Source organism: Crocuta crocuta, unplaced genomic scaffold, assembly GCF_008692635.1.
Source record: "Crocuta crocuta isolate KB4526 unplaced genomic scaffold, BGI_CrCroc_1.0 scaffold102, whole genome shotgun sequence".
Lineage (NCBI taxonomy): Eukaryota > Metazoa > Chordata > Mammalia > Carnivora > Hyaenidae > Crocuta > Crocuta crocuta.
This window is the reverse complement of record NW_027530019.1, coordinates 3,677,189-3,689,585: the sequence shown is the minus strand read 5'-3', so window position 1 is coordinate 3,689,585 and position 12,397 is coordinate 3,677,189. Positions and strand designations below refer to the sequence as shown.

Below are 12,397 nucleotides of genomic sequence, written 5' to 3'. Positions count from 1 at the left end.
GAGAGAGAATCCCAATCAGGTTCCATGCTCAGCATGGAGCCCAGAATGGGGCTTGATCCCATGATTTTGGGATTATAACCTGAGGTGAAATCAAGAATTGGATGCTTAACTAATTGAGCCACCCAGGCACCTCTCTTTTCACTTTTTGATTTAATTGCTGGTATTGTCTAACAAAAGTTCTGTATAAGATGTAATTATAAGAACTTACGAAATGTGATTAAGACTGTGTGGAGACAAATAGCAAATGGTGGAAGCTTTTTGGGGGATGATTCAACTTTGGATCAAGTAGCCAGAGTAGTTTTGTCATGGAAGAAATTAAACAGATTATTTTATTTTTATCTAAAAAATTTTCTAAATGTTTTTATTTTTGAGAGAGACAGAGACAGAGACCAAGTGCAAGCGGGGGAGGGGCAGAGAGAGAAGGAGACACAGAATTCAAAGCAGGCTCCAGGCTCTGAACTGTCAGTACAGAGTCCGACACGGGGCTCAAACTTGTGAACCACAAGATCATAACCTGAGCTTAAGTCAGATGCTTAACCAGCTGAGCCACCCAGGTGCCCCTAAAGTACTGTTTTATTAAATATGAACATGCAACTCCTAAGTTAACATGTACTAAGTTAGATTCTGTATGGCACTTCAACTACGTCTATCTTATATTTGTTAAAGAGATTATTATTAATAGAAAGTTTTGTTTTGTTTTTTGGGTATAGGAGAATTCATCTGGATATAAAGACTTGACGGGGAGTTTTGTAACAATTTTGAAGCAAGTAGTTGGAGGAAAGCTCCCAGTAGATTTCAATTACCATAGTGTGCCAGCACCATGGTTGCAAATCCAGCTCTTGAGAATACTAGGACTTCTAGGAAAAGACGATCAAAGGTAAACTATTCTAAGCAAACTTGATACCCTGATAGCCTGTCACCTGGAAATTTCATAAGTCAGATTCTCCCAATGTTTAATTGGCTTAATAATGATAAATAAATCACTGTAAGAAATATAAAATAGGTTGCTGGGATCATTCTGGCTCTCTGCTTATCTAATCCTTCTCCTAGGGAAAGGTGCCTCTGAAGCTTCATGTCTTTCCTGAAGCCTTCTTAAACATTCTAATTTAGGGGTTTGGAAACTTCTGTGAAGGGCCAGATAATAAATATTTGATGCTTTGTGGGCTGTATGTTGTCTGTTGAAGCCCGCTGTTGTATAACTTAAAACAGTCATAGATAATATGTAATGAATGAACACTACTGTATTCCAAAAAAAATTTTTTATGAACATTAAAACTTGAATTTCATATAATCTTTGTGTCATGAAATATTATTCTTTTTATTTTTTTCCCCATTTAAAAATGTAAAAACCATGCTTAGCCTGCAGCCATACATAAACAAACATCTAACCAGGATAGGCCTGGAGACAATAGTTTGCTGACTCTTGCTCTAGTTGGATGTGAGTGTTTCATCTTAATTCATTTGTCTTAATTACTCTTTTAGCTAATGCTTTATATTAAACTTTTTATGGGTGTCTTTTCGATAATGTATATTTCTTGTAACTTCTTATTTTGTCATAGTTTTTCTTTTTTTATGTTTATTTTTTGAAAGAGAGAGGCAGAGTGCGAGTGGGGGAGAGGCAGAGAGAGAGAGGGAGACAAAGAATCCAAAGAAGGCTTCAGGCTTTGAGCTTTCAGCACAGAGCCCAAGATGGGGCTTGAACTCATGAACCGTGAGATCATGACCTGAGCTGAAGTCAGATGCTTAACTGACTGAGCCACCCAGGTGCCCTTGTTTTGTCATGGTTTTTAAACTTCCCAGAAAGTTTCAAGAGTAGATCAAGAAGCTTCCTTATAACTTTTACCTAGGGTCATCAATGATTTTCATTTGTCTTACTGTTCTTTCTCTTTCTATGTATATATTGCATATATGCACACATACTACTTTTTTTTTTTTCTGAACTGTGCAAGGACAAGTCCAACTAGATTTTAGTTCACTTGAGAGCAAGGACCATGGCTTGAGACCTTGATGTTTTTCTGTCTTAAGAAAATATTTGCTAGTCAGTGTTCTGACTTTATGATATCTGGTTTTCTTCTATGCAGTAGGGTACCTTGTAATTCTTTAGCCCAGCTTTACAATGGGATTGTCTTCTAGGCTGTGGCTCCCGGTGATGCCTTGTCAGTGTCATGTCAATGTCCTTCTGCCTGTGAACTCCTGATGAGAGCTAGTTGGACTGTATCACTTTTGATATTGCTATGTCGTTTTTTCTGTGTTTCTGACTCTAAATTCCTAGGTCAAAAAACTGGAGGTGATGGGAGTAGATGCACACATTAGAAATGTTTGCCCTAATTTTATTTTATATAATCCAGCCTACCCTATGGCATAGCTCTAGTTGGGAGTGCACTGGAATTCTGTTTTAAAATCACAAATTTCATAGTAATGCATCCAGACCTCACGAGTCTAAAAAGGTCCAGTGACAATATATTTTCGTGAAGTAACTTTGGAGGCTTTTAGTGACTTTACTAAATTCATTAACTCATTATCTTCCTTCTTTCCTTTATGAATGAATTTGGGGAATACATACAAAGTTACAAAGAACATATACAATGGGAGAGCTTACCTCCAGAGAGCTCAGTTGAATAGAATTCGGCTCAAGGAAATGAGTAAAGAGTGGAACTCTTATGGTGTTGGGGAACATTAGAATATCTTCTCCTTTGTTGTCCCAACTCTGAGATTTTATGTTAACACAAATCTTGTATTTCTTAAGACATGGTTAGTCCAATGTGGCAAAGTAAAAATGGTATTTTATAACAGGATTCTAATGTATTTAGTATCCATGCTGCTGAAGAGAGCACAGGATTCTAATGTATTTAATTAAAAGAGTTAATTTAGTGGAAAAGTCTTATATTTATATTCTTTTATATCTCCTGTTTGGATATTTCCTTGTGTTTTATAGCATTCTTCTTAGGTTTTTCCTGTTTGGCTTGATCATGTCTGCACACATTTCTATATTTTTATGTGGTTAATCATGACTCTTACGCCAGACATCAGCTTTTAAAATTGAGAAACTAGACTGTAATCTAGGTGTCGTATTACCGAATTTGGGGGACGGGTTGTAATGTCTGCTATGTGGTATTGTCTGGAAAAAGTGCTTACACAATAAAATGAGGGATTTTAGAATATGGTTCTGGATTCTCACAGGATTGTTATACTTCATTCAAGACAGAATAAAAGTTCATACACTTGAAATTAAAATTTTCTAGCTGTATATTTAGAAAAACATTTTCTGAAAAAGATGTAACATACATCTAATGTCATTTGTATGGCCCCAGGTTATTTTGATCCTTTTGTTTGTTTTACAGTGTAGTTTCTCTGCAAGACTACTGTGTGTGTTCTGTGTTGATGGTAGTTTTTTTTTTTTTTTCTATTGTTGCTTTTTGAATTTGTAAAAGAGAGACAGAAATGCCAGTTGAGAAGCCATTGTTTCACACAAGCCTCTTGGAGACGACTTTTCTAGATTTCAAGACAGAGTGCTTTACAAAGCTCTTTCTTTCTTTTTCCTTCCTTCCTTCCTTCCTTCCTTCCTTCCTTCCTTCCTTCCTTCCTTCCAGGCACTGCATTTTTTTACAGTATCTACTTAAACCCAGCTCCCATAACTGTAATCAGTGACCATAAAGACATAAGAATGGTATAAACCTGTTTTACAAAAGATAATTTCTTTATAGCTAGCATAAATGGAAGTTAAACTTTCCTCCAGAAAACCTGGTGCTGCTCAAATCAAGAGTAGCGTTTGAATACTTTTAAAAAACTATTTGGTTAAAAATCGTCTGGTATAATCTGGATGTGTGAGATATTACTGTAGTAAGTTGAAACAGGCAGAAATATTTTAATGCAAATAAAATTATAATAGGTAGTGTGTTTAGCCAAACAAAAACCTGATTCGTATACTAGGTACAGGTAAAGAGTTGATTGACTTATGTATATCTCTCCATTGACAAGTCAACTTTGATAAAGCAGAAATTAAACTCATGAAAAAGAGCACATGGAATCTTGAAGAAGTGAAATTTCCATAACTTCATAAAATGAATTTTTTTCACTTCTTTTCTGTAGATCCTCAGTTTTAAAGAGAGAGACGTTTGAAAAACTGTTTTATTGAGTTATAATACTGTAATTCTACTGCAAATAAAATATCTTTTAAACAGGACAAGTGAATTAATGTATGATGTTCTTGATGAATCCTTACGAAGAGCCGAGTTAAATCACAATGTCACATATGGTAGGTAACATACATAAATGTTACTCTAATGATTGACGGTGTTTTTCAGCATGATAGCAAAATGTGTGTTAGAATACTATAAATTCCAATAGAATTTTATGTTAATTTTTAAGGTGGTTCTTTGGGTTATTATTTTTCAGTGCAAGCATTAGATAACTAATAGAAATAATGGCATTATTTTATATGTTGATCTAAATTCATTATTAAAATTATCTCTCTTTTTAAAATATTTTAAGAGAAATTATCTTTCTATTGAAAATATTCATGAAACATCTAATTGACTGTGAAGATAACCTGTATAAGTAATACAGCTGTGAATAAAACACTTATCATTGATCTCACAGACTATATAGATGATAAATGGAAAGGCACAGGTGGTGTAAATGTTACAAAGGAGAGTTACTCCTTTGTATGAAAGAATATAGCAGCTATGGGAGAATATAGCAGTTAGTCTTAAATGAGAGGGAGAACAAGGAAGGTTTAAGAAGAGAACTGAAGGAAGGATAGGATATAGACAAAACATATAGGATACATATATGGAATAACAACATATTGCTCTGTGAGGAGACAGTAGTTATATGTTATGTACAATTTTAAAGTAATTTAGTGATAGGAGATGAGTAATTTGGGGGAGAGGGGAGAGGACTGAGAAAAGTTACCAAATAACTTCCAATCTTAATAGCGAGAGGGAGGAACTGTTAGTTTGTTGATTAGTTTGAAAAAGCTCAGTAAAGACAATGAAGTATTTGGAAATATTCAGAGGCAAAGTAAAAATAGTTTGAATTTTGCATGCTATAGAGAAAAAGAAGAGGCACTGAGAGATTAACTCAAATGAGAGGTCATTCCTTTATCTGGTAAAATACTGTGAAGTAGGGGATAAAGACTATCCTTTTTTTTTTAGACAGTGGTAAACTGAATCTTTAAGAACAATGATTGTAGAAATGTGGGATGGACTGGAGGGCAGAAATTGTAGTAGTTTAACTGTAAGAAAAGTGTTTGACGAAGATGGAGTTGGGAATAAGGAGAAAGAATTGCATGTATGAGACTTATACAGGGATGACAATGCACATGATAGTGAATTGAGATGGTAAATTTTGGAGGATAGATTTATGTTTTGCATGTATAAATGGTAATTAAGGCAGTAAAAGTGGTTTATTCAGTTGTTCAACCAGTATTTATTGAAGGCTTACAAAACAAAAACTTGCTTTGTAAACTAGGTACAGATTGAGGGAAGAGTTGATGGATTTGTGTATTTCTCCATGATAAGTATGTGAGATTAAAAGGAGAATAAGATAGACACAGTCCCTGCCCTTATAAGTGTATAGTGTAATGAGCGGTTGATAGTATGTAGGATCCTGCTGTGTACTGAGAGGAGTCAGGCCAGAGATAAGGATGATCCTTCCTGACATGGGTTGTTTGGCTCCTAGCCGTCAGAAGACCCAGAGGAGTGTCAGAGTCTTTGCAGCCAGCAAAGTTAAAGTTTTGCTTGAGATATAATTAGTGTGCAGGATAAGAGTTTGAAAGACTCTCAAGGAAATCTGTTTAGAATCAGTTAAGGATCTGATTTTCTTTTTCTTGGACAATTTTTTTTTTGTAATTGACATTTCAGCTTTAATTTTTTTATTTTTTTGAATAGGTAATATATGCACATGGTTCAAAATTCAAAAGGTACAAAAAGGTATACAGTGAACAGTAAGTGTCCCTTTTACCCTTACCACCTACCACCCAGTTCCCCTTCTTGGAGATAACCACGGTTATCTGTTCCTTTTCATTTGGAGAGTACTGTATACCTGAGGAAATATTTTTTAATGTTCTCCACTAGGGCACCTTTCCCTTATTAACATTTCTGGGACCAACACCAATAATTCGTTTCTTTGTAGGCTGTCAGTCCAGTGTTTTACCTTGCCATGGAAACCTTACAGTTTCTGTTTTATTTATTTCCTTTATTAATCTTTCCATTGTTAGGCTTCCCCTCCATATTTGTATTGATACAGTTTATAACTTTGAGTGATTTTATCAAAGGTAGAATGTTCTCTAGTAATGCTAACATGAATATTTTATTGCTTAAGAATGTGAATTTTAAATTACGAACTTCATAAGGGAAGAGACTGTGTCTATCCCACTGTCTGGCACTAGGTTAATCAATGAGTAATACGTTTTAGTTGAATTGAAGGAAGAGAAAAACTACTTTACTTTTATCAGTTATCTGATTGGATTTTAGCCTTTATAGTTCCTAAATCATATTTTTATGAAAATCCCATTATTTTAACTAACCTTAGTGTTAAGACAAAATCTCATCAGAGACATTTATTGAGTACTGTTATGTGCCAGGCATTGTACAAAATGATAATAGAGGATATGAGGAGTGTAAAATTTATAATCTTTGCCTTCAAGGAATTTATGGTATAATGGGAGAACTAGCTTATTTTTGAAAGGATTATACCAGTATAAAGCAGAATACTAAGGGATGGTACAGGGAATAAATGTTACAGGATTCCAGTGGTGGTAGAGATCACAGTGGACCTGAGGACACACATAAACGTTTATTGATATATTGGGACCCTGACAGGTAGGTAGGTTACAGATAGCTAGAAGAGGGTTCTAGGTGGAGGGAACATGAGAAAAGGTGCAGAAGTGGGGATATTAAAAAGTGGGGTTATAAAAAGAGAAGATTGGCTTACCAGTCTGCATGGACAGTTATAGTGGGAGCAGTGGAAAGGCCATAGTGCAGAGGTCCTCTTGTGGTAGTCAAATGAGTTTGGGCTTTATACTGTATAAATCCAGAGATACGGAAGATTTTTGGGCAGGGTACTGATAAGATGAGAGTAACATTTGTAGTAAGCTATTTCGTAAATTTGGAGAATTATAGAAAATGGAGTACAAGGGACAGAACCATCAAAAATACATAGAAGTGTGTTTCCCTGTTTTTCCCACTTAATGGACGCTATATATAAAATTAACATAAGACTCTGAAAGGTGGAGAAATGAAAATGGACTGGTTAGGACCTTGGGATGCGAGGAACGCACGGTGAGTGCCCTGGGTTTTCTTTTTGCCTTCTATTTCCTGCACTGGGTACTGGAGAGCCAGTAACCTGGAAACGCCAGCACTTGCAAACAGAAATGCTGCTGTCTAGCCAAAGGACTGACAAGAAAAGGGCAAGCTAGCAAGGTAGAAAACTTTTAGACGGTAGCCTCTCTCTTCCAGCCAAGCATCACACGTAATAAATTATGGACTCACTCATGTCAGAAAAGACTGAGTGGAGAGCCAGGATTTCCACCCTCACCAGGGTGTAACCAGATTCTCACTGCTTCTGCTGGGCTCATGGTGGAGAAGCCCAAGAGGAGAGCCAGAATTTCATCCCTGCCAGGTGTCGGGAGTGGGGCATATCTCGCTTACACTGTCTGTGGAGGTGATGTGAGAAGCCTGGATTTCACATACCTAGGAATAGGGAGTTAATGAAGTACCTCTCCCCTCTTTGCTGGGGTGGTGTTAGGGGAAGCCTAGAAAGAGTTGGAGCTTTAACCACTGGTCAGGGAGACCCAGGCCACCCCATCAGTGTCAGTGGAGGCCATGTAAGGAGAGGCAATGAGGTGCCCCTTCCTTTCCGAGGCAGGATAGTATCAGCAGTTGCTCCCACCCCCCACCCAGAAGGACCGAGAATCTCCTCCAGGTGTCAAAGGAAGCAGATGGAGAACTGGGACTTTCACCCCCATAGGGTGGTACCTACATTTCCCTGTCAGAGTGGTGTCAATATATACTTAACTTATTTAATATGAAAGAAAAGTCTAGTTTGAAGGATAAGGTGTCAGTGAAATGTCTTCAAGTTTTGTATATAACCCAACCCCAAATACCTATGATAAAACCACAGTATCACAAATGTTGATATATTATTAATTTTTTATTTGGTAACTTTTACTTGATATTTTGATTAAGACCTGAATTCCTCTTGAAGAGAAAACAAAATTTCGCATTGTGCTTTTATGTTTAGAAATCCTCAGAAGTACTTTTTTTCTTTTTTTTTTTTTTTAAGCCACTGCATAGGGGAGACACCAGGGTGGCTGCTGTTTCATTTATGGACTTAAACTCAGATTTTTGGAGAGTTGGGGAATAAAGGGATTTAGCTATAGTGGAGAAGTTATTTAAAAATCTATTAAATTCATTTTTAGCTCATTTATGCACTAAGTTCATAAGTGCAATTTATCAGCTATTAATTTTACTTTTACTAGTTTATGAGCATCTAAATAAAAGTTTGGATTTTGGATGGGTAATGAGAAGCTTTTGTAGCAACACAGTTTGATAGCAGGAGAGTTCTGAATGGCAGGAATCTGTAAAGGAAACTGTCAGGACAGAAGATGGATCATCATGTTTTTAATCTTACTTAGGACTGGTCTATTAGTTCTGGGTTTGGCAAACACTTTCTTTTCTTTTTTTTTTTTAAGAAACCTCCAAAGGTGGTTTTATTTTTTATTAATGTTTTATTTATTTCTAGGAGAGAGAGAGAGACAGCGTGAGCAGGGGAGGGTCAGAGAGAGAGGGAGTCACAGACTGAAACAGGCTCCAGGCTCTGAGCTGGCAGTCAGCACAGAGCCCGATGCGGGGCTCGAACCCACGAACCGCGAGATCATGACCTAAGCGAAAGTCGGACGCTTAACCGACTAAGCCACCCAGGTGCCCCTCAAATTTATTTCTAAGAGAGAGGGGGAGACAGCATGAGCAGGGGAGGGTCAGAGAGAGAGGGAGACACAGAATCTGAAACAGGCTCCAGGCTCTGAGCTGGCTGTCAGCACAGAGCCCGACGCGGGGCTCAAACCCACAAACTGTGAGGTCATGACCTGAGTCGAAGTTGGACGCTCAACTGACCGAGCCACCCAGGCGCCCCAAACACTTTCTGAAAAGGGGGCCAGGTAGTAAATATTTTAGGCTTTGTAGGTAATACAGGTTTCTGTCATAAATTCTCCTTTGTTACTTTGTTTTTCTACGACCTTTAAAAAATGGAATTGTACACCTGAGACTCATATAATGTTATATGTCAATTATATCTCAAAAAAAAAAGTAAAAATTGTTCTTAGTTCACAGGCTTGCAAAAATAGGTCAAGGGATGGATTTAGTGGTAGTTTATCCGTTCCTGCCTTAGTTGGTCAGTCACTTGACTAAGCCTCTTTTTGTTTAGTTCATGAAGTCATAAAGTTAACTTTTTTCATGGCCAGAATAAGGACATTTTACAGCATAACATCTGAATTTACAGAGTATCTTTCTAGGTTCAATTAACTATCTTTGTAGGTTTTCTTTTAAAGTCAGTCCCCTTCCTAAAGAGAAATTTGTATTTCTGATTTATTTTCTCTCTTTCTCCTTCTATAGAAAAAGTTTTTATAAAGTTTTTTATACAAAGATTATGTGTGAATCAGTTGATAGGCAACCTAACAGTAGAAAACCTAGCTGGTTGAATACTCAAGATCTATGTTGGACACAACAAAGTATCCGATTGTTTTGTTTTAAGCTTTAGGAAAGAGAAGAAATGGTTCTGTCAAGGACACCTGATACCTCAACTTGTAGGACTGTTAAGTCCGCTGAGTCTGTGCCTCACTTATACTGTGCTTCCATGGCACATGCAGGACTTGATACCGCTCGTTCTTCTTTGTTTACCATCACAAAGCTCAGGCTCCTTGACTCAGGCTCTTTTAAAGAGTTTGAAAAAAAATTTAGTGTCTATTTTGATCATTATCATAGTTATCCAATCTTTGTATTAGAAAATCAAATTTGAACACTATCAAAATGTTGTATAGATTGTTCAGTGTTCCTTGAGGTTTCTTTTAAAGAAGTGACTTGAGGATTTTTATGAAGTGGCCCTACTTTGAAATGAATGCTAGAGCATCCTAAAATGATTACATTGATATAAACTACGTATATAGTTTCTATGTATAGATGGTAGAAACTGCCTGAGAACAAATTTTGAAGCATTCAAGCAGTGTTGGAAACACCTGTTTATATAAGAACAATGAATATATTACTTATGTGTCCATTAGAATGTGAGCTCCTTAAGGGCAGGGGTTTTTATCTTTTTTGTTCACTGCTGTATCCATACTATTAGAACAATGCCTGGCACATAGGAGGTGTTCAGTAAATACTTGTTGCATGAATGAATGCATCATTTCTAGCTATTAATATATATATATATTATGGTANAACTGTGTAAGCCTGAAAACAGCAAAGTTCCTATCTTTGAACATTTTCTGTAAATAATTTTTTACTAAAACTGACCTTCTAATTAGCTTGTTTTGTTCTAAGCTCTACACAAGTAAGTTCTTTTATTATGCCTTAACATGATCCCTGACATTTTTATATTTTCTTTCTTTAGCTATTCTCTTTGAATGTGTGCATACAGTTTATTCTATTTATCCTAAATCAGAATTACTTGAGAAGGCTGCCAAGTGCATTGGAAAATTTGTTCTGTCACCTAAAATAAATCTCAAATACTTAGGTAAGATGATTAGGTAATTTTGGCAGATATTACAAAGAGCTCTTGAAATTTGCTGGATATTTGTTTCAAGTCACTTTGTACAACGTAATCTTTGTTTCTAGGGCTGAAGGCTCTTACCTATGTTATCCAGCAGGATCCCACTCTGGCTCTTCAGCACCAGATGACCATAATTGAATGCTTAGACCATCCTGATCCCATTATTAAAAGAGAGGTAAACTGGTACTTTGAATAGTGTACGTGAAGTGTTATAGTTTTTAAACTTCTGTTTAGTATTATGGAGAGAGGAAAGTAGTAGACTGTGTGTGTGTGTGTGTGTGACACACACACACACACGTGTATTTTAACTTTTGAGTGTATTTTATTCTTTCTAGTAAAGTTTAAGGAGCTTTTCTAAAAAGCCCTGTGTCCATATCTTCACAAATGTTTTTAACCTATGAGTTAGAGGAGTTAGGTTCAGTTACCTGTATGGATTCATTAATATGTTTTTCGGTCCAAGAAGAGACCTGAATTCTATTTCCAGATCTTTCTGTTAATGTAATTTAAGATGTAATTTATTTATTTATTTATTTTATTTTATTTTTTTAAATTTATTTCTAGGAGAGAGAGAGACAGCATGAGCAGGGGAGGGTCAGAGAGAGGGGGAGACACAGACTCTGAAATAGGCTCCAGGCTCCGAGCTGGCAGTCAGCACAGAGCCCGATGCGGGGCTCGAACCCACGAACCGCGAGATCATGACCTAAGCGAAAGTCGGACGCTTAACCGACTAAGCCACCCAGGCGCCCCAAGACGTAATTTATGATGAATAATATTTTTTCATACTCTTCTCAACATCTGTAAAGTGGGCTAATGCATTCCTTATTAAATATGTAGAAGTAGTGAAAGAGTTAATAAAAATAACCCCCAAATGATTTGAACTTCTTAGAATTGCTTCACTGACCACTTGGGTGCCTATATATGTGTTTCTGTTAATTTTCATGTAAACAAATCACTCTGTGCCTTCATTTAAAATGATATATGGAGGCGATAGGCATTGAGGAGGGCACTTGTTGGAATGAGCACTAGGTATTATATGGAAGCTAATTTGACAATTAATTATATTTAGAAATAAATAAAATGGTACATGGGACCTAGTTAGGAAGAATGAATGTTTTTATTTTTTATTTTAAAAATAAAGATAATTTATTGGACATCTGAATTACTTAAAAGCATTGAGTTAAAAGTAGCTTATGGGAAGGATACTACTTCATTAAACAATTATAATTCTGAAAGAAAGGTATAAATTTTGAATTTAAAAGGTACTATTTTTGAAACAAAAGTGTTTTTGAGAAATTATCATATACATATGTTTTTTCTTTTTGTGTTTATATTTTTAAATCTTCTGAAAATTGTTACCTCAAGTCTGGGACGTTTGTAGTTGGCCTACTTTCTATGTGTAGGCGTCATAGAAGAATGAGAAGGCACCAAAGGACAATAACAGTAATTATTTGGCTCTTCCACTTTGAACAGATACAGAACATGCGTTTTCTTTATGTGGTTGGCTACACTATAAATTGAACAGAGTTGACTTAGGTACAGTTTTCTTATTGAGGTTTTTAAGTATTGGCCCTTATTTAAAAATGAGAGTCAAAGGGAAAATAAACGTCTTTTGAAATTATCAAGTCTG

General features: G+C 36.2%; 1 protein-coding gene across 1 annotated transcript in view; it reads left to right on the top strand.

The window, feature by feature from the left end:
- The window catches only part of AP4E1 (adaptor related protein complex 4 subunit epsilon 1), a 58,908-nt gene that overhangs the window by 17,168 nt on the left and 29,343 nt on the right, over positions 1-12,397 (top strand). Inside the window, exons 7-10 of the mRNA XM_077764408.1 lie at positions 711-877; positions 4,182-4,255; positions 10,612-10,734; positions 10,836-10,945. Coding sequence (XP_077620534.1) covers positions 711-877; positions 4,182-4,255; positions 10,612-10,734; positions 10,836-10,945 — 474 coding nt within the window. The remainder of the gene's footprint in view (positions 1-710; positions 878-4,181; positions 4,256-10,611; positions 10,735-10,835; positions 10,946-12,397) is intronic.